At 44.9% G+C, this 22,373-nt stretch overlaps 1 protein-coding gene across 1 annotated transcript in view; it reads right to left on the reverse strand.

The window, feature by feature from the left end:
* FGD5 (FYVE, RhoGEF and PH domain containing 5) overlaps nt 1-22,373 on the reverse strand; it is a 118,318-nt gene that overhangs the window by 29,121 nt on the left and 66,824 nt on the right. The window contains exons 4-8 of the mRNA XM_036266686.1: nt 20,430-20,488; nt 20,287-20,317; nt 1,719-1,879; nt 1,335-1,491; nt 634-721 (exon numbers count right to left, since the gene is read on the reverse strand). Of these exons, the coding sequence (XP_036122579.1) occupies nt 634-721; nt 1,335-1,491; nt 1,719-1,879; nt 20,287-20,317; nt 20,430-20,488 (496 nt within the window). The remainder of the gene's footprint in view (nt 1-633; nt 722-1,334; nt 1,492-1,718; nt 1,880-20,286; nt 20,318-20,429; nt 20,489-22,373) is intronic.

The following is a 22,373-nucleotide window of genomic DNA, read 5'->3' on the forward strand; positions in this document are numbered from 1 at the left end:
TAGAGGGGGAAGGAAAGAGGTCCTAGGACTGAGCCCCAGGAAAAACATTTATGGGATAGTGGAGGAAGAAAGGTTATCAACAGAGATGATGGAGTAGTCAGAGAGGTGTGTGTGTATGTGTGTGTGGGGTATGTCACAGAGGTCTCAGGAGAGAAAAGCTCAAGAAGCAGGAAGTGGTCAGTGACAAAACCACAGAAAAAGCCAGAAGGTCTCAGGCAGAAAATATCCACTGATTCAGCCACAAGGAGGGCTTTGGCGGTAAGAACCGCTTTAGGAAAACCAGCGAACCACTGAATCAGGGAGGAAATGCAGAATGGGAGAAGTATAAGTTTGTGTTTAGGATGGAAGAGGTTGGAGGAAGACACAAGAGGTGAGCACTGAAGTGAGGCTTCCAAGGTGGCAGCAGGGGGTCCAAAGCTCCGCTGGAGAGAAGGTGGTGGCAGGGTCTAGTCCCTCTGGAGGCAGGGTCTGGTCCCTCTGGAGGCAGGAACTGAAAGCAATCCTCCCCCACCCCTTCCTGCCAGGGTGGGAGGAGAGGTTATCATCACACACCTTACCATCATCACCCAACCTCTCCTCAGGGGCCTCCCCTCTCCACAGCCACAGTGCACCTTGACCTCCCATGGAACCCACCTGTGAGGAGCACTTGGTACTGGAAGAGGCGCTGAACCACCCGCAGCAGCCTGTGCTTCACATTCTGGCCGCCTCCTTGCTGACTCTGCTGTTCCCAAGAGACAGAGAGGACAAAACTCCATCAGGGTCCCTAGCCTTAGGGCACTGGGCTCACGTATCCCACCTGCACTGTCCTATTCACACCTCTTCCTGGCCACCTGAGCCTCCACCATCTCTAAACCAGTTGCCCCTCCTCTAGGAAGGCCTCCCAGATGATACCACCCGCTGTGACAGTTCAAACCTCAGGCATGCAGTCTGTGCTACACCCAGTAATATGCCTCTCATGGTCCCAGCTGTGTATCTACTGTTAGTAACAGAAAAAAGCCCCCCATTTTTCTGTTCAATAACTAAACCCCAAGTTGATGGCCATTTGCTGGTCACTCAAATGGCTGGGGCTCCACCTTGCTTTGTGTTTCTCTACTAGGACAGAAGAAGAGCCACTGAAACCCTCCTTGTGGCTGGAGCTCACTGAGTTGTCATCAACTGTCCAACAAGGGATCTTCTGGGTTCTTCCTCCTGCTGGTCACCCTCTCCTCCCTCTGCCCCTCTGCCCCGCAGCTGAAGACTGACCAAGAAGCCCCACTGAGTTGCTTTTGGCCATACCCTCCCCACCCCCACCCCTGTATCCTTAGAGCAGGTTCTCAGAGGATCAAGGGACCCACCTCAAATTCACGGACAGCAGCTGCCAGCCGGGGAGAATGGAGGCAGTTCTCAGCGAGCAGACTTAGATACCTGTCAAACTGCAGGATGTGAGCGGCGTGGTGGTCAAACTCCTGCTCCCGAGCCAGAAAGACATCAGCCACCTTCTGCTGGCCCTCCCTGCAGCCAGGAGGAGGACAGGACAGTGAGAGCTGGAGTCATATCCCTGGTGAGGATGCCAGATTGACCCTCCCACACTTGTTTTACTTTGGGCTAATGACCACACACCTCTGTATCTCAACTTCTGCATCTGTCAAATGGAGAGACCACTTCATGTGGTGGGGTTTTTAACTCCCTTAATACCGTAGGGCAACAGAAGTAGGGGCAGGAGTCCGGGGACTGCTCACCAGTGCAGCAACCTTTCTCCCAGCTCCTCCAGGATCCCCTGATGAAGGTCGAGGATGGCTGGGAGTTTGCTCAGGCCATGCCTCAGCTCCTCCCTGGCCAGTGTGTCCTTGCCTTCTTGGTCCATTTCATCCAAGGTCCTCACAACAGCTCCGTAGAAATCCTGAAACCCCAAAGGCCTGTTACCTATGGGTTGACAAAACTGAGCATGTCCTCCCTGGCAGTTAGTTTCCTTGTGGCTTAGGAGCCCTGGCCTACAGACAGCTGGGACCTTAAGCCAATGTCTCAGACCCCAGTGTTTTTACCTGTAAAACAGGGCTAATAACACACACCTGTGATCACAGGTACCTGATGCCCAAAGAGTAGCTAGTACAACTCCTGGCACGGAGTAGGGCTTAAAGCAGGTTCGTTCCACACCCTCCCTTCTGGGAACTTTAGTTCATGCTCTTCTTTTACAAGGTGAGTGAGAAGTTGAGTAATTCCTTCTCTGAAGAAATATAAAGTTCTTCTTGACAATGAACCATCTTTGAAGTGGTTCATGTGCTTTTAAAACAAAGTCTTAAGAAGTCATAGGCATCCACTCCATGGCATAGCAAGCAGTCACCAAAAATGACGGGCTATGTAAATACTCATGTCCTGGCGCTAAGAAATCAAGAAGGGATACAAAGTTGTCTTCTCACAGGAACACAGTCGTGTAAAACATGAAAAAAGGAAAAACCAAAAAGGGAATGGAGTGAAATGGAAACAGTGACTGTGTCAGGGATATGGAATTAGAAATGATTTTAAAAATTTTTGTCTCTGTTTTCTAAAATTTCTGTATCATGATTAATTACTCTAAATATTAAACTAAATTTAATAAACATTAAAATGATAAAAATGTGAGACTTCTTTCTCACAACAAAAATATTTTATCTTTAAATACAACTGCTTTTGCAGAAGGCCCAGGTCTGTAGTTTTAAATACATGGAATATCCTGAAACAAACCTGAATTGTGGAGCAATGCATCTTGGGAAAACCTCAGCATTAGGAGTTATGTGGTTCAGCCTAAATCAGGAAGGTCAAATTTCCTTTACAACATTCAGGAAATATGATCACTCTGCTTTGTTGTTGTTGTTGTTGTTGTTGTTGTTGTTGCCTCCCTGACGGGGAACTCATTACAGAACAAGAGAGTTAATTTCATTGCTGAACAGTCTTCATTGCTTGAAAGGTCTCAACCTTCCTAATGCCGTGATCCTTTAATACAGTTCCTCATGTTGTGGTGACCCCAAACATAAAATTATTTTTGTTGCTACTTCATAACTGTAATTTTGCTACTGTTATGTCTTAGGCAACCCCTGTGAAAGGGTCGTTCGACCCCGAAAGGGGTCGTGACCCACAGTTTGAGAACCGCTGCTATAGAGAGATCTAAAAGGGGGAAATGCCTGAGAGGATGGGAAGCTCTTCCTCCAGAAAGTCTTTCTGGTCTTCTCCCACACAGAGAAGGAGTGCGGGAGAGGGGGTGGTGACAAGAGGGCCAGGGAAAAGGGCGGGGAGGTAGGATAGGAGCAGAGAGAGGCAAAAGTAGAAAGAGAAAAAAATGAGAAAACAGAGAGAGCGAGAGAGCAGGAGGAGACAGGGAGAGAGAGGGAAGGGTGGGAGGGAGGGACTGACAGAGCGAGACAGAACATGAAAGGCAGGAGATTCATGTGCCTCCAACGTCTATAAAGGCTGCCTGTGCTGTCATACAGGATAGCAGATGTGGAGGTTACAAAGGTCTGACTTCCTGAACACCTCATCCTGTCCTGAGCTGACCTCCTGCTGCTGCACCCTGCCCTGCCGGGAATTGCAGGGAGGACAGCCCACCCTGGCCTGTAGTCTCAAGGAGGGAAGATGAGCTGGTTCCTGCTGAGGCTGGCCCTCACCAGCCCCAGACTGGTATAACTCGAAGGTCTTGGGGAACCTCTAGCCCCATCACTAAGGTCAGTAACTCTTGGGGCTGAGTCGTGAACTAATGAATAGATTCTCTGGGCTGAAAGCATGTGTGTCAAGTGGAAGCCATATGCTTGAACTATAATTAGAAATGAATCTCATTGTATCTGAGCTACTACAACCAATCCTGAAAGAATGTTTCAGAGGACAGAGAAAGTGTAAATTATAAGTAACAAAGCAGCTAGGTAGGGAGGGCAGCTGGCGGGAGGTGGTGTCTAGTTCTTGTTTCTGCCCACAGCTGGCTCTGGACAAGGGATCATTCTGAACCTGGAGGGGAGGTTTCTCTGCTGACCTGGGAACAAGAGGACCCTTCCTCCCACTCTTTCCTTGTGAATCTCCATGCTTAGAACCCAGCCTCTAGCCCAGCAGAGTCTTCTCAGCCCTGGAATCCCAGAGAAAGAAAGAAAATGTCCTGGTAAGGACAATTACCCCTCTTGCTTGGGCAGCTGGTTGATAAAGGCCTTTCGACATACTCTCTCATTGGCCGGGTTCAAGCCCAGCTATAGCATAAGAGTAGTTGAATGACTATGGGCAAGCTGTAACCTACCTGAGCCTCCGTTTCCTTATCCATAAAAAGGGGATAACCATATTGCATGGGGCTGCTGGGAGTTCATCCTGATATTTAAAACTGTAAAGTGCTGTCCCTGAGGCAGTTATGATTATATATTAGGTATGACATCTTCAGAACAGGGCTATATCTGTTTTGTTTCCTGCTATGATTCTCAGGTCCAGCAGGGTATGTGACAGAGAAGAAGTGCTATAATGCTTGCCAATTGATGAATTGCAGGACCCTTATTTAACAGAAAAGGAGAGTGAATCATGGAGAAGCCAAGACCAGAACCCAGTCACCCTGATGCCCAGACCCTGAGCACCACAGAAAGGGGGTGGGGAGGGAGAGAAGGACAAGCAAAGACAAGACTGATGGCTGCATTTGTATCATACTCCAGGGAGCTTCAATATTAACTGCTCTGCAAGCTGGTTTCTTGTCTGTAATTAATTCTCACTAAATTGACTCAGTCCCAATGGGCAGGATGGCCATCATCAACGTGACTCATTTAAAAAACGGGAGCATAATCAGAATGGCCACAAACATCCGTTCTTAAAACTCATGCATCAGCTGGAAGTGCCAAGCACCAGCCACACCATCCATCACTCCCTGAAAGGTTTCTGCTCTCTCGGTAGTTCTGGGCCACCATTGCACCTGGGGGCCCTGGCATCCATCTCACAGGCAGGAAGGTGGTAGAAGATACCTGGCCCTCATCCCCTTACTCATTCAACAAATACACTGAATGCCTGCTCTGCACCAAGCCTTGAGGAGAGAGTGAGAGCAGGAGAGATGCAATTCTGCCCTCAAAGAGTTTGTAATTTGGGGGGAAATAAATGAGTAAAAAGATAATTTCAACACAGGAGTGTATGTGTTGTGGCAGGAAAAAGAACAGGAGGCATGGCAGTCCATAAGAGGCAGGCCTGGCTTAACTCTGGAATGTGATGATGCTGAAGGGTCAGGCAGGGGACCCACCTTCCATGGTCCTGCAGCCTTTTCAAGGCACTTGCTTTTCATCCTAGGGTGATGGGGAACCACTGAATAGTGCTAAGCAGGGGAGCAATGTGACCAGATATCTGTCTTTTATGGGAGAAACTGGAGGTGGCCAGAATGGGAGCAGGACCAAGGAGGTGGCCATTCTAGGACAGCAGGAAAGAGTTCAAGACTTGAGACTGGACCAGAGTCTAGCCATGGAGCTAGAGAGTAGATGGACTAGAGAGAATAAAGAGGAAAAAATGACTGGTCCTAATGCTTGCAGGGTCTAATCCAAACCCCTCAGGGCACCTAAGGCCTTCCTGATCCAGTCTACCCTCTCATCATACACTTCCCCAGCCCTTTGTGGAGTGCCTGCTCCAACATTACAGGGCTCTAGAGAACCCAAACGAATCCTCATCTACCTTCAGGGGTGGGGAATGTTCAGTCTGACGGCCGTATAAGGCCCGCAAAATCAATACCAGTTAACATCACACCAAATTAGCCTGACCAAATATAGCAGGCTAATTTTTAAGTTGATAATTTTGTATGGCTGTGAATGATGTTATAAATATACAAATGGCCCTAGGCAGAAGAAAGATTTCCCAACCCTGAACAGTTGCCTGTGGGTAACCCTGGGCAAGTCACTTCATTTCCATGGACCTCAATTTCGTCCTCTGCGAAATGGAAATAGAAATACCTTCTTTTTCCCTCATGTTTTAGGATCATTTCCTTCTGTGCCTTCCTCTCCTTAGACTATTACTTATCTCTGTATCCCCAGAACCCAGCCCAGGGGAGGTGCTCAACAAGTAACAACAGCCGACATTTACTGAAGACACACGCCATGCAAGCCACCGTCTGCTCAACACTGTGTGTTCAATTTCTCATTTCATCTTCATGACAAGCCTCTCACTTTGGCATTATTGTTATTTCCATTTAACCAATAAGGGAACTAGGCTCAGAGAAATTAAATAACTTGCCCAAGGCCACCAAGATGGCAAGATTTGAGCCCAAGTCAGTCTAACTCCAATGCCCCAGCTCTTCCCATTGCCCCACACCAATTCCTCATTCTACTGATGTCCTGAACAGGGGAGTGAGTTGCTCAGGTCAAGGAAGGGATCTAAAACCCAGATTTCCAGAATCCTACTCAGGGCACTCTGCCTAACCTCAGGGACCCTGGGGCAGCCCGGTGGAGAGGCTTGAGTGTAAAGACTATCTCTCTGCCTCTGGAGCCCAGACAAGTCTCCCAGAACTCACAGGGCTCTCAGGAACACTGGGCTTGCTTGACGTAGAAGAGAGGACCTCACATTCAGGGGCCTCATCCCCTGAACACTTCCATCTTCTCCAAACCCACTGTTGAGTTTCTGGGTGACACAGCATCCCTATTCCCTGGGCTGAACAGTTAGTGCATAGCCAGAAGGTCCTTGCAAGTGGTCAAACTACTGACGTCACTGCCAAGAGTCAAGGGGACTTGCTGGGATCCCATTTGGCCAAACACACACAACCTCAACCATGACCTACTATGTCACAAACATGCCTTGGCAAGGCATGAGCTTCCTAAAGGACATAACTTCACTTGGCCCGGTCAATCACTGGACGGTACTTTAGAACCCTGGAAATAATTCTCTGTGGGCACATAAAAAACTTCTTAAAATATATACAGCCCTGGCCATTGTGGCTCAGTGGTTAGAATGTTGGCCTGCTCACAGAGAGGTTGTGGATTTGAATCTCAGTCAGGGGCATGTGCCTGGGTTGCAGGTTTGATCCCCAGCCCTGGTGGGGGCGCACATAGGAAGCAGCTGGTTGATGTGTCTCTCTTACATTGATATATGTTTCTCTCTCTTTCCCCCTCCCCTCCCTTCCACTCTCTGTAGAGAGCAATGAAAAAAACATCCTTGGATGAGGATTAACAACAACAACAACAAAATGTATACAAATAGTAGTAACTATACAGAAAAAAATAATTTGGACTTCATGTTAAAAGATAAAAAGGACATTTTGTTGTTCTATATACTACTCTTACTCTTGTTAGTTTTCTGTAAAATTGAAATTATTTTTAAATAAAAGGTTAAAATCATTTAAAATGTGAATAAAATGGAAGAAATAAAATGCTTAGGAATAAATTTAACAAAAGAAGCATAGAACCTGTACTCTGAAAACAACAAAACACTGTTGAAAGAAACTAAAGAAGATCTAGGTAAATAGAAAGATGTCCCATGTTCACAACTTAATATTGTTAAGAGGTCAACACTCCCCAACCTGATATAGAGACTCCTCTTAATCCCTACCAAAATCCCAATTGCCTTTTTTACAGAAATTGACAAGCTAATTCTAAAATTCATATGGACATGCAAGAGACCCAGAAGAGCCAAAATAATCTTCAAAAAGAACCGAGTTGGAGGACTCACACTTCCTGATTTCAAAGCTTGCTATAAGGCTACAGGAATCAAGATGTGTGGTATTGGCATGAGGATAGACATATAGATCAATGGAATAGAATTGAGAATCCAGAAACAAACCCTCGTATTTATGGTCAAGTCATTTTCAACAAGGATGCTAAAAAAAAAAAAAAAAATCAATGGGGCCCTGGTCGGTTTGGTTCAGCGGTTAGAGCATCGGCCTGTGGTCCTGAGAGACCCAGGTTCGGTTCCCGCTAAGGGCACGTACCTCGGCTGCAGTTTGTCCCCGGCCCTGGTTGGTTGTGCGGGTGGCAGCCACTCGATGTGTTCCTTTCATATCGATGTTTCTCTCTCTCTCTCTCTCTGTTCCTCTCTCTCCCTCCCACTCTACCTGAACAACAACAAAAAAAAATCAATGGGGAAAAAAAATAGTCTTTTCAACAAATGGTGCTGAGATATTTGGATATTCACATGCAAAATAATAAATTTGGATTCTTTCTTTATATCATATACAAAAATTAACTCAAAATCAAAGACTTAAATGAAAGAGCTAAAACTATAAAACTCTTAGAAGAAAATATGGGAGTAAATGTGATCTGGGGCTAACCAAAGCTTTCTTAGATATGACAACAAAGCACAAGTAACAAAAGAAAAAATAGAGAAATTAGGCTTCATGAAAAATTAAAAACTTCTGTGCTTCAAAGGACATTATCAAGAGAGTGAAAACACAACCGACAGAATGGGAAGAAATATTCACAAATCATGTATCTGATAAGTGACTTGTATACAGAATTGTAATAAAAAGACAACCCATTAAAAATGGGCAAAGGATCTAAAAAGACATTTCTACAAAGAAAATATACAAATGACCAAGAAGCACATGAAAAGAGGCCCAACATCATTAGTCATTAGGAAAATCTTATTTTATTTTATTTACTTATTTTTTAACCTAACCTGAGGATATTTTTCTATTTATCTTCAGATAGAGTGGGAAGGAGGGAGGAAGAGAGGAAGGGAGAGAGAGAGAAAAATTGACGTGAGAGGGACACATCAATTGGTTGCCTCCTGCACGACCCCGACCAGGGCTGGGGATGAACCAAAACCGAGGTAAAAGTATGTGCCATTGACCAGAATTGAACCCACGACTCATTGGTCTGCAGGCTGACGCTCTACTGTTGAGCCAAACCAGCCAGGGCCATTAGGAAAATTTTAAATCAAAACCACAATGAGATACCACTTCACACCCACAAGAATGGCTATAACAAAAGATGTATAATAGCAAGCACTGATAGGAAGTGGAGAAACTGGAACCTTCACATTATGATGGTGGGAACTGGAAATGGTGCAGCTACTTGGAAAACAGTCTGGCAGTTCCTGAAGAGGTTAAAAAGTTACCATATGATCCAGCAACTGCACTAGGTATGTACCCAAGAGAATGAAAAACATATAAGAATTTGTACATGAATGTTCATAGCAGCATTCTCATAAGAGTAAAAAAGTGGAAAGAACCCAAATGTCCATCCAGCTATGAACTGATAAAGTGTGGTCTAGCCACATAATGGAATGTTAGCCATGAAAAGGAATGAAATACTGATACATGCTACATACAACATAGATGAACCTTAAAAATATTATACTCGGTGAAAGAAGACAAAGACAAAAGACCACAAATTGTATGATTCCCTTAATGTGAAATATCCAGAAGAGGCAAATCTATAGAGACAGAACAAGAGTAGATGCACAGGGCTGAGGGGTGGGGTGGTGATGGAGAGTGATACCTCACATGTATGGAGTTTCTTTTTGGGGTGATGAGAATGATTGTGGTGATTATTGCCCAACTCTGAATATGCTAAAAACCATTGAATTTTATACTTGAAATGGCTGAACTGGATGGCATGAGATTTATATCTCAATTAAGCTGTTAAAAAAATTGAATAGGGAAGGCACAGACCAGGAGAATGTTCATAATACACACGTCTGAAAATAAGCTTGTGTCTAGAATATTTAAAGAACTCCTACAAATAGGTAAGAAAAAGACAGACAACCCAATTAAAAAATAAGCAAAAACACTTTTCAAATGAGGATTTCCAACTGGCTAATAAACAGAAGGAAAGATATTCAATTTCATTAATCTTCAGGGAAATGCCAATTAAAACCAAAGTGAGAAAGAAGTATGGTTCAGACTGACAAACCTCAGAGTAAGGGGTGGGGGTGGGGGGATGGAAGAGATGAACCACAGAACTTATATGCATGTATGCATAACCAATGGACATAGACAACAATGCTGGGGGGGGGGTGCAGGATGGAGAGAAGGGGGTCGGGGCAGGGGAGGAGAAACATCTGTAACAAAAATAAAATAATAAAAATTGAAAAAAAAAAACCCAAAGTGAGAAACTACTACACAATCACCAAAATGGTCATGAGTATAAAGACTGACAATACCGATAAGCTGGCAAGCCTGAGGAGTAAGTGATACTCCCATACGTGGGAGAGGGGTATATATTGCTTCAACCTCTTTGGCAGTTTCTAATAAAGCCAAATCTATGGCCCAACATTTCCACTCCAAGGTAAATACTGAGGAGACTTGAGTGCATATGTTCCTTAAAAGATATGTATAAAACATTCATAGCAGCTTTACAAAGGAATACCATGTTTTATTGCACTTTGCTTTATTGTGCTTTACAGATGTTTCATTTTTTTTTTCAAATGGAAGACAAAACCCTCCACCAGCAAAAAAATTATGACTCACTTTATTGTTATGGTGTGGAACTGAACCTGCAATATCTCTGAGGTCTGCCTGTAATAGCCCAGACTGGAAACAATGCAAATGAACGTTAGCAGGAGGACAGATATACTAACTGTGGTATAATTATACAAAAGAATACTGATACACATGAAAATGTGGATGAATCTCACACATTCATATGAGGTTCAAGAACAGGCTAACCCAACTGAAATGTGATGAAAAGCAAAATAGTGGTAACCTCTGGAGGGTGACTGACTGGAGAAGGGCATTAGAGGTATCTTCTGGATGATGGAAATGTTCTATCAGGGTGGTTACAAGTGCACACGTATGCACACATTTATTAAAAATATGAGCCCTATCTTTAAGATTTGTGCATTCAACTGTATGTAAGTTACAAAACTTCAAAACAAAACAGTTCTCTGAGGCTCCTAGGGGAGAGAGAACATGCACTGCTTTTCACCACTGCTTTTATGTCTCCTCCACACCCTTCATTTGTGTCCAGAACTCAGGGCCAAGTGAAAGTCCTAGGCCTGGAGTTCATGGCCCTTCAAAAGCTGGTCTAGCCTACCTCTATAGCTGAACTGCTCATTTCTGTATACCAGTGGTTCTCTAAGTTAAGCATGCCTCACAATCACCTGATGAACTTATTCAAATTGCTCACTCGACCCAGAGTTCCCATTCTGTAGGTCAAGGTGGGGCTGAATAATTTTAATATCTCTCCAGTTCACAGATGGTTGCTGCTGCTGCTGATCCAGAACCACGCTTTGAGCACTGCTGCTTTTATGAATCCTCTTTTCCAGGCTCTTTGTTTCATACATCTGGCATCCAACTCATATCTTGCAAAGCTGCTTCAAATGCCACCTCCACCATGAGGCCCTCCTGGGTTACTTCAACAGTCAGTTTAAGGTCCTCTCATGTGTCCTATAGCCTCCAGAAATTTTGCGTCACAGCCTGAAGGGAGCCACTCCAGTCTCAGAATGTCTCTGAAGTCTCATATTTTAGCTTAAAAGTTAATACATATTTTACATTATTCTCCAAATTATATCCATGTCTGATTTAATGTATTTAAAATTATGTAGCTAGACCAAAGCAGAAGCTCTTAGAAAATGTGCTCTGTTTATCCTGTGGCCTTGAGTATTCCTGGGTATCTACTGTACACCTCTGGCAGGGTTATATGTATCCCAGCCTGAAAAGCAATGGCTTGGCAAAACTTTGCATTGTCAGGCTGTTTACTTACTCTGTTTCTGCTATCTTCCCTCCAATTAAGCAGAGAGCAGACTGTGTCTCATTCCTTTTGATTTTACCCTCACGATGACCTGGCTTTGTTCACAACTGTGCTGAATTAATGTATGCTACTTTTTCACTAGGTTCTCAGTTTTAGGTGCAAATTGGAATTATCTGGGGAGCTTTTCAACTCTGGATGACCAGGCAGCACCCTGGACCAATTATATACAAATCTCTGAAGATGGGATAAACATCTGTATTTTTCAACACTTCCAGGTACCCGTGCACAGCCAGGGTTAGGAAGTCAGTGTCCTAGAGGATGCTGGCTTGTAGGGGAGCCCATGCTGAAGGGACCTTACAGGATCATCTATCTGTGAGTTTCAAATGTTACTGCCCATCAGTATCACTTGGGGGGTTGTTAAAACACAGATGACTAAGCCCCACCTCCAGAGTTATTGATTTAGCAGCTGTGAGGTGGGGCCCAAGAATACGCAGTTCTCACCAGCTCCCAGGTGATGCTGACACTGCTTGTTTGGGGACCCATTTTGAGTACCATTGATTTAGATGAATATTTTTCACACTGTGCTCCATGAAGACCCAGGGAGACCCAAACTTTGGCTTCCACCTGTCTTTGAACCAAAGCACCTCCATCTTCATCCACTCTTCATATTGGGGTTCTGAGTAAGATTTCATTTGAAGACAAGCTTCTGTGGCTAAACATGTCCAAGTCCCACCAGCCACCTCAGGGTGAGGAAGAAAGGACAAAGAGAATTTCCAGAGTCACACAGCAATTTTTTTTTCCTGGACTGAATAAAAATAGAAGCATTTTGGGGCTTGGTTTGAGTTAAACTTTGTCCCTCAGCATCATCCCCTCTCACCCATCCTACCAGACCAACCTTTTCTGCTCAAGTCCTCAGGGCTCCCAAATTCCTATGTTTCTCTTTGAAACACCTGGGGATATAGCATTCAGGCTCACTCTGAAGGCAGCTCTCTGGCCTTCTTGTATACCCCATACGTCCAAGCCCTCCCCTCTGTGTACTCATTCCTGTTGCTCCTACCCCCTGGAAGGTCTGTTCCTACTTTCTGTCCATTTCAAAACTCCCTCTCCCAAGAAGCCTTCCTTGACTTCATTCCTCACACTCAACACTCACACTGATTCCCTCCCTCCTCGGGCTCCTTACCACCTAACCAGACTGTTCCACATCTGTTTGTCTCCTCCCCTCCTCAGGGCTCTGGAGTCAAAGAGCCCTGGCCCCACTTCTCACTGGCTGTGTGGCTTTGGGGAAGTCACCTTCTCTGACATTCAGTTTTGGACCCATCCAGCCATATGGGAAATATTTATTGAGCAAAGACTATGTGAAATTAAATGAGATATTATATATAAATCGCCAAAAACACACAGGTGGTCAACAAATGCTCACTGCCGCTCTTCCTCAGCATCTATGACATTGGACCATAATGAGGAGCAAGAGCTGGCTGGGTGAGGAAAGAGGAGACGGTGGTGGTGGTGGTGGGGCGCACTGATGGCACACCAATTCAGGTAAGTTAACTCGTAAATTACAACAGAGTCCTGTCAGATCCTGCATTGGCTTGTCATGTCAGCACTAAGGCCACAGCTAAATAAAATTCCCACACAGTGATGAGGGAGGGCTTCTGAATGAATCTCATTTTTCTCTGAGCAGTTTGAGAAGTTTGGGTCTGTTCTGGGCTCTCCTGACACCCTTTCAAATGGCTACTGCTACTGAGAAAACCACGGGATGCACACAGGTTGGATCCAGAAGCCTCCCATACCTTTTTTGTACTGTGCCCTTCCCAAGCTCCTCCTGAAGTCCCTTCAGCCCCTTCATGAAAACCTGCCAGTCCCCAGGCTTACACCCTCCAGGGTACCACCTCCTTCCACCTCAGGGTACCTGAGAGCCCTCTGCTGATTGCACCTACTCCTTTGGGGAAATTTGAGCCTCTCCAGGAGCTTCAGTTAACATCTCTACACTTAATCACATCTGGTGTACATCCCACACCCAGCTGACCACTAGGATGTCCTTTCCTGAGCCCTTCACACTTAATAAGACCCACACTAAACTCATCATCTTTCCCCAAGCCTAGCCTGAGCCTCTCCAGCACTTGCCTTCTTAGTGAGTCAGCAAGCCAAAAATCTGGGGTTAGCTCAGAGCCCGCCCTCCCTCTAATGCACCCCACAGACCATCAATTACCGAGCACATAGTCATGAAAACTGCCTGCAACATGCCAGTCCACTGTTACCTCTGCTGGAATCACACAGCAGCCTCCCAAAGGACCTTCAGGAGATCAAACCCAAACCCCAAACGTGCCTCACAGGGCTCTCCATGTTTGCCACATACCTTGCTGGCCTCAGCTCTCCCTGTTCTCTCACTCATAAAATTTCAGCCAGGCTGAATTTCTTTCAGTTCCCAGTCACAGCATTCTCTAACTGGCCTCTGGGCCTTTGTATATCCTGATCCCTTTGCTAGATGCAAGCCTTCCTTACTGCTCCTTCACCTGGCTAACTCCTCTTCATCCTTCAAGTCTCAACTTGGTCACGTTTCTTCCAGGAATCCTTTTCTGACCCCAGAAGCTTAGGGCAGATGACTCCCCTGCACCCCCAGCTTCTGTATGCCCCTACCACTGTATTAATATTTTTTTCCATGCCCATCTTTCTCATAGGCTGTCAGTTTCGAGTGGGCAGGGCCCTGCCCTTGTCATTCCTCCATAAGTCCCCTGTATCCTGCACACAGAAAGTGCTCAGGAAATGTTTTTGACTGAAGAAATGCTAAGACTGCTGGAAGGGCTGACCTTGCCATCACTCACTCATCAGTTATTTATTGAGCACCGATGGTATACTGGGCATTGCAATCCACTGGGAATAGGGCCTATCAAGCTCTGCCCTCAAGGAGCTCCAAGTTTAGTAAGAGAACCAGAGCATAAACAACCACCTAAAAACAGCCCCAAAATGCATGAAGCAAAACAGACAAAAGTGAAGGAAGCAATGGATAATTAAAAAATCATTGAAGACTTCAATATCCCATTCTCAGTAAAGAATGGACAATAAGACAGAAAATCGGCAAGGGTGCAGAAGCCTCAAACAGCGCTGTCAGTCAACCTAACCTAAGTGACATCTACAGAACAGCCATCCAACGAGGGCAGAAAACACATTCTCTTCAAGTACACATGGAGCATTCTCCAGGATATGCCAGGCCATAAACAAATTTCAATAAATTTCAAAGGACTGAAACCACACAAAGTACCTTCTCCAACCACAATGAAATCAGAAAGCAGCAGAAGGAAGTTTGAAAAATTCTCAGATATTTGGAAATTAAACAGCATAATTTTAATTTATCCGTGAGTCAGAGAACAAATCACAATGGAACTGAGAATGTATTTGGAACTGAATGAAAAAGAAAACACAACATAACAAGTAGACAGATACATAAATTAGATAATTTTAGATAGTAAAAGATGCAATGAAAAAGATAAAAGGAAGCACGAGTGTAGAAGAGGCAATGAAGTTGCAGATCTTCACCCTCCCTGCATGCACACTCTTGCCATAGCCTCATGGGTGTGGGTGGTGGTGGTGGTGGTGGTGAGCATTATCTCTGTCCCTTGCCTTTGGTCCTGGCCATGGCACTGCTCTGGCCAACGGGATATAGACAGAGCAAGTTATGAGCTGGAATCTTAGAAGCCCTCTGGTGTTTCTACTTGCTCTCCTGCCAACACCATAAGAACCTCCCCTGGGTACCTGTTGCCTCTTCAGCCTAGGCCCCAGAATGAACACACAAAAAGCACATACACTGAGCTGAACCCAGCTTTGAACAATTGACTTCCAGTTGACTCAGCTTCCCTTGCAACTAGGAGTGCTCAATGAGATGGAAGTAAAAGTCACTGAGTGAAACTTTCAGGAATTCTTTTTCAAGTGACCTAATTCAGATAGAAGCACAACTTTTGCATCCCCTCCCCCCTTTCCTTCTTCCTGCCTGGGACATTGATGTGATGGCTAGAACTGCAGCAGCCTTCTGTGTTCATGAGGAATCATGGAAAAGATGCAGCAAATAGATGGAAGCTTGGTCTCTGAGAATTTGTGGAACTGCCAAACTTGACCAAGATCTCCTACTTCTGGACTTATTTCACATGGAAGAATAGCCTCTAAATCACCTAAGCCATCATAACTTGGTTTTTATTACTAGCAGTCAAATATAATTTTTAACTGACATAGAATTATTACAAAAGATTTCCACAGTAAATTTTCCAAAAGTAGCCATAACAATATTTCCTATCTCATATGGTCTTTATTAAATGTGAGCTTGATACTCCTCCCAATGAACGGTAGAAACTATATTCCTTCTTCTTGAACTTGGGTGGACCTTTGTGACTGTCTCGACTAATTAGAGTATGGTGGCAGTGGTGTTACGTAACTTCCAAGGTTAGATCATAAAAATGCCACGTACTTCCTCCTGTCTCGCTCTTGGGACACTCACTCTTGGAACCCAGCCACCATGCTGCGAGAAAGCCCAAACTTGCCCACGCAGAGAGACCACATGTAAAGGTCACAAGTAAGTGTTCTGGCCAACAGCCCAGCTGAGGTCCAAGACAATAGCCAGCACCAACCAGCAGCCACGTGAGTAAAAGCACCTCTGGGCAATTCCAGTCCCCGGCCAACAAGTCACCCCTTGTCCTTTTTTAAAATTAAAATCTGATTTACTTTAAAATTTATTTTTCAATTACAGTTGTCATAAAATATTATATTAGTTTCAGGTGAGTCACCCTAGTCTTTAATTCTTCTCCAGACATCATGGAGCAGAGACATGCTCTCCCCACTTTGTCCAAAGTCCAGAAATCTCTGTGAGTATAATAAAATGGTTGTTTTATGCCATTAAGTTTTGGGGCACCTCCTGTTCTTTGAGGAGGTGACACTTGAACTGAGACCAGAGTGAAAAGGAGGAACTGGCTATGAGAACATCAGGGGTAGACATTCCAGTAGAGGGAAAAGCAAGTGCAAAAGCCAGGTGACGTGACTGCATTTGCAGTAATTGAAGAACAGCAAGAAGGCTAGTGTGGCTGGAGCCAATGAAAAAGAAAGTGGTAAGAGACAATGCCAGAGAGGCAGACAAGGACCAGATCATGTAGGGCCCTCCTAGGTATGGAAACTTCTCCTGGGGTTATAACTGCCAGAGTCACCTCTCCTAGTTGGCAGACTGGCTTCTGAAGAGATCTTCAATGCCTTGGCAAAAATAAGGGACCCATGGTAGAAATTTTTAGCTGCTGTTAGGAGAGGGATTTGTTTTTAGGTAAGAAAACAGAGGAGTAAAGGTGTCCAGGGAACAGTATCTGTTCAGCCTGTCCAGTGTGGCTCAGTGGATTGAGCGTCATCCCATGGACTGAGAGGTCCTGGTTTGATTTCCGGTCAGGGCATATGCTCGGGTTGCAGGCTCCATTCCCACTGGGGGCGGGGGGAGCGTGCAAGGGGCAGCCAATTGATGTTTCTCTTTCATATCAGGGTTTCTCTCTCACATTGCTGTGTTTATTTCTCTCTCCCTACTCTCTCTCTCTCAAAAATCAATAAAAACATTAAAAACAAAACAAAATAGTATCTGTTCAAAATTTCCAACAACTCATTAAATATACAGAAAGGCATAAGCCCCTTCAGCCTGGCATTTTAGGTACTTCTCAGTCCGGTCCTAACCTTGTTTTTGGACCCATCGCTTGATTCCTGATTCCACCTCCTACCTGCCTTTCCAAACTTACTCATGTTCTAATCATATGTGATGATTCACCATTCTCCAGACATATCATGTATGTTCAGGCCTGTGAGTGTTTCCATGCTGACCACCTGCCTTACATGCTTGCCTCCATTACCACCCTGGCATTGTGGACTGGTTCAAAGTCCACCTCAGTCTCACCTCTTCTGCCAACCTTCCTGGATAGCCCAAAGGAGAATAAGCCTCTCTCTCCCTTATGCTCCTGCAGACTTTACACAAAACTATAGTTGTACACATTATACTTACCATAGAATAGTCTAATTGTCTGTTCACTTGTCTAGTTCTCCTCCCCACCTTTACCTCCACACGAAAAAGAAAGACCTAGTCCAAGGCAGGTTCTGGGCCCTTTTCATCTTCGGGGCTTCAAGGCCAACCTCAGTGCCTATGGTACTGTAAACATCCTGTGATATTCCATCCAGAAGGAATGAGTAAGTTTGATGGGTGGATGGATGAATGAATGGAGAATTGAATAGCTGGATAAATGGAAGGGTGGATGATTGGATGGATGGGTGGACATATGAATAGTGGATGAATTGGGGATGGTGAATGGCTGCATGGATGTGTCATTAGATGCACAGATAGTGGGTGAAAGGCTGGCTACATGAATGGATGAGAGATTAACTATATAGGCAGATGGACAGGTGGATGAATGTGTTTTTGACTATGTTCTTGGAAGTATGGAGCAAGAACCAGAAGTTAGCAAACTTTTTCTGTAAAGGACCAGATAAATATTTTAGGCTTTGTGGACCACAGTTGGTCTCAGACATATATTCTTTCTTCTTTGCCTTTTTCACAAACATTTAAAACATGTAAAAGCCATTCTTTGTTATATTATATATAGGCTATACAAAACAGGATCTTGATCATTAGAACTCAATTTTGGATGACCAGAATTTTTAATAATCTGAGTTAACTCTATCTACTATTTGATAAACACCGAGTTGAATCCCAAACTCAGAAGGCCAGAGGCCATCCTCCTCCCTTTCTCAATCATAGCATAATGGAGTTAAAGACTTTTCTCGCTGGGGAGGTTTAAAATGCACAGGCAGCACCTCCCCATCACTGGGCAGTCTTGGAATTTCAACAGCATCACATCTCTAAGGAGAAACTCTGAAAGAGAACCTGCCAACTTAGCAATCAGCAATAGATCCAGGTTGGGGAGTGATGTAAAATGCCCCAAAGTCTATGAGTCTCCTTTTGACTACGGTCCCAGGCTAGGGCTTGGAGTCACGTTGTGGCATTTCTACCACGTCTATCCCCATAAGCACTGACATCATACATGCAGCTCCAGACCACAATTTCCCGCAACTAGCTTATGACTTGTGATTTTTATGGGCTTTTTTTCCCTCCTCGGGTTATTATTATGAATTACCAGCGGCTTCAGCATCTTTCCAATTGGCAGGAAGCAGTGCAAACACAGATGGAAGTTTCCCAGTTAAAACCCTCTTAACAAAGTCATAAAACAAAAAAGCCCAACCTCTCTCTGACATGCTGTCAGCTCAGAAGCTACTGAGAGAGAAGGAAGAAAACATAAGAGCGATTGTTTCTGCCCTTGCTAAACAGATCTTTTAGACGTAAAGGTGGGGAGGAAGGTACTGGTACCTTTCATACATGAGGGGCTCTGGGGTCTAGTAATACCCACAAAGCTCTCTTCCTGAGGACAAAAATGAGGGCTGAGATTATAGACCACAGTAATGTTCTGCCTCCTGCTGGGAACCTGGGAGCCCCTGCTTACATGGCAGCGTGACACCAGGGTAATGTCACTGGCAGGGACCTCAGCTAGATTCGGCAAGAGACCTGGCTTGCTGCTTTGCTGCCTCCAGAAAAGTCTCTGCCCCAAGGAACTCCAAACACAGTTGGAAATGCAGGATTAATGTGACTACAGTGCACTGGGAGTCAGGAGAATGGGTGTTTGTCCTGGCTCAGTCACTGTGTGATTTTGGCAAGTCACTCCCTCTGAATCTCCGTATCACCACCGACAAAATGTTTAGGGTGCATGTCCCCAGCTCTGATGCTCTTGGAAAGACATGGTGAACAAAACAAAGCAGTGCAAAATCAGATGCTAAACTACAAGGAAACTGCAAATTGCTTAAAAGTCCAGAGGAGTAGGGAGTTGTCACAAGGGCCTGGGGTAGCTGAGCCCATTGTGTCCTTTCACTTCCGATGTCTTTGCTATATCCCATTCCCTTACCCATAACATCACTTCTTCAGGGAAGCCTGCCTAGATATCCCCAGGTTGTCAGTCACTCCCCTTGTGCTCCAAATAATTATTAATTCACTAATCTGTCTTCTTCACTGGCCAGATTGCTCCAGGGTAAGGAAGGGCCCTGTCTGATCTGTCTTTCCCTTCTCTTGTCACACAGAAAGTGTTAAAAAATGTCTGTTGAACTGAACTGTACTGCAAAGGGTGGCAGTATCTGCTATCTGGGCAGTCCCTAAGTCTGGTCAACTTTCCTCTGAAAGTCCAGGGGATTTCCTCACCACTGCCTCAGGCATTATCGACCCAATGCTGGGATAACTGAGAAAGCCTAATGATACTCCAACTGATCTGTCACTGTGCAAACACATCACCTTCTCCATCTGGACCAAACATGTAACACACACACACACACACACACACACACACTCACACACACACAGCAATGACCCAAAACTACATCTGTCCTGCCTTCCTCAACAAGAGGGCTGAGGAAACCACAGACATCCTTCCAGAAATCTTAGTGCGTCTCCCAAGCAGCCCCACCTGGTCAGAGAGGCATATCCACAGAAAGCGGGGCACTAGCCACTTCTGAAGCATGTGAATTAGACTTCCCTGAAAAGCCTCTGAGAATACTTGGCTGCTGCCAAGCTTCTGTTCATGGAAATCACCTCTGCCTCCTCATTGCTTTTCTTATATCACTGCCTTGTAAAAGGGCAATTAGTTTTGGGCAATTAGAATGATTAACTCACCAGATGTAAGTGCTGGAGCATCTCCACGTATCTGTAGAGGGAAAGGGGGTTGAGTTTGCATTAATTCCCATCCTGTATAAGCCTGGGAGGGGCGATGCTCTGTTAACAAGTTCAAGGCCACAAGCAGCTGCTTGGGGACTCACGTTTTTTCTGAAGATAGCAGTTCCTGTGCGATGACATGGGCTCTGGACTGTCCTTCCACCTGTGGGGGGAAACAGAGCCATCAGGAGGGGCAGCACCAATGGGGCAGCAGAGAGAGGCACAGGCTCCACAAGCATCAGGTTCACAGAAGGACCTCCATGCTCTTGAAGGCAAATTCCACTAACTTCTCAGGTCATTCCCTGGCACTCATTACCTGTGTGATCTTCAACCTCACTGCACCTCAGTTTCCTCATCTGTAGATGTGAATAGCATCTAACTCTGAAGGTTGTTGCGATAATGATCAACACAGTGCTTGACACATAGTAAATGCTCAATAATGGCCACTATCATGACTGATCTTGAACAACCTGTAATTCTCTATTAAAGGAAGCTCTGTCTTACCTCTTGCTTTTACAGATGCTGTCTGTCTCCTGCGTCTCTTTCCCCTTCACTACCTGGCTAACTCCCAGTTATTCCTTTTTTTTTTTTAATTCTCACCCAAGGACATTTTTGCATTTATCTTCAGATAGGGTGGGAAGGAGAGAGGCAGGAAGAGATAGAGAGAAACATCGATGTGAGAGAGACACACTGAGTGGTCGCCACCCACTCAACCCTAACCAGGGCCGGGGACAAACTGCAACCAAGGTACGTGCCCTTAGCAGCAAATGAACCCAGGTCTCTCTGGTCCGCAGGCCAACGCTCTAACCGCTGAGCTAAACTGGCCAGGGCCCAGTTATTCTTAAAACTTAGCCATGGCATCTATCACCTCCTCCAAGGAGACTTTCCTGATCCTCTCCATGAATTGGCTGAGTTAGCTATCCTTTCTGGGCATCCCCTTCTCAGGACACCAATTACATCTCTCCTAAAGGGCAAGAACCACCCATTTCACCTCTGCATGAGCGGTGCCTGGCATACCATAGATTCCTTTTTCTGACTGAAAGAATGAAAGAATAAGAGAATCATCCGCTTTGGAAACATTAATGCTCTTGGCTGACCTCAGAGGGTGATCCATTGTAACCTATCTCAGTCCAACTTCTGCACCTGTAAGGATGGATGGGCAAGGGCTGAGGCAGATGCCTAGGCCTTCTGCCACAAGCAGGCTACTACTCTGTAGATCCAAACCTGCCAGATATCAGACACGGCTGGTGGCTGGGATCCAGAAGAACTATGGGCAGCCTGACAGAACAGATGGTAGATGCTGGGAATGTACAGGCATGGCTGGGGGCAGGGTGGCCCACGGTGGAGCAGAGGGCACTCAGGAGGGATGCCTGGCTTCTGCTTCCAGCTCTACCGCTGTCTCTCAGTGCAACCCTGAGCCTCAGTTTCCTCATGAGTGAATAAAGTGACCTTTAAATTCACTTCCTGTGTATTACCAAACTTGAGGAGTTATGGTCAAGTGAATGATCTACTCTAGAAATTCACTACCTGCGGAGAGCAACTGCATAGTGTGGCAGTTACAAGCATGAACTCAGGAACTAAGCAGCTTGGGTTCAAATCCTGATTCAACCTTTTTTACTAGTTGAACATGTTATTTATTTAACCTCTCTATGCCTCTATTTTCTTATCTGTAAAATGGGCAGAATAATTTAATCCTTACAATATACATGTGTGTTGTTACAATACATGTTACAATACACACATGTATGTTGTAAGGATTAAAATAGTGTAGATATATATATGTTTATAAATATATAAAGAGAAATCCATCTATAGATCTATAAATCTATCTACAGATAGATATCTATCCAGAAATCTATCATCTCTCTCTTTATATATATCTATATATCTATCTCACACTAGGCACACGGTAACAGCTGTCATTACCCTTATTTTTATTATTGAGGTGATGCCAGAAACAGAACCAAGTACTCTACCCACTGGATGACAATAGTAGGGATGGAATAAGAAAAATAATTTACATGGTCAAGTAGGGGAAAGGCCTCAGC

The sequence above is a fragment of the Molossus molossus genome, unplaced genomic scaffold, assembly GCF_014108415.1.
Source record: "Molossus molossus isolate mMolMol1 unplaced genomic scaffold, mMolMol1.p scaffold_m16_p_18, whole genome shotgun sequence".
NCBI classification, from domain to species: Eukaryota; Metazoa; Chordata; class Mammalia; order Chiroptera; family Molossidae; genus Molossus; species Molossus molossus.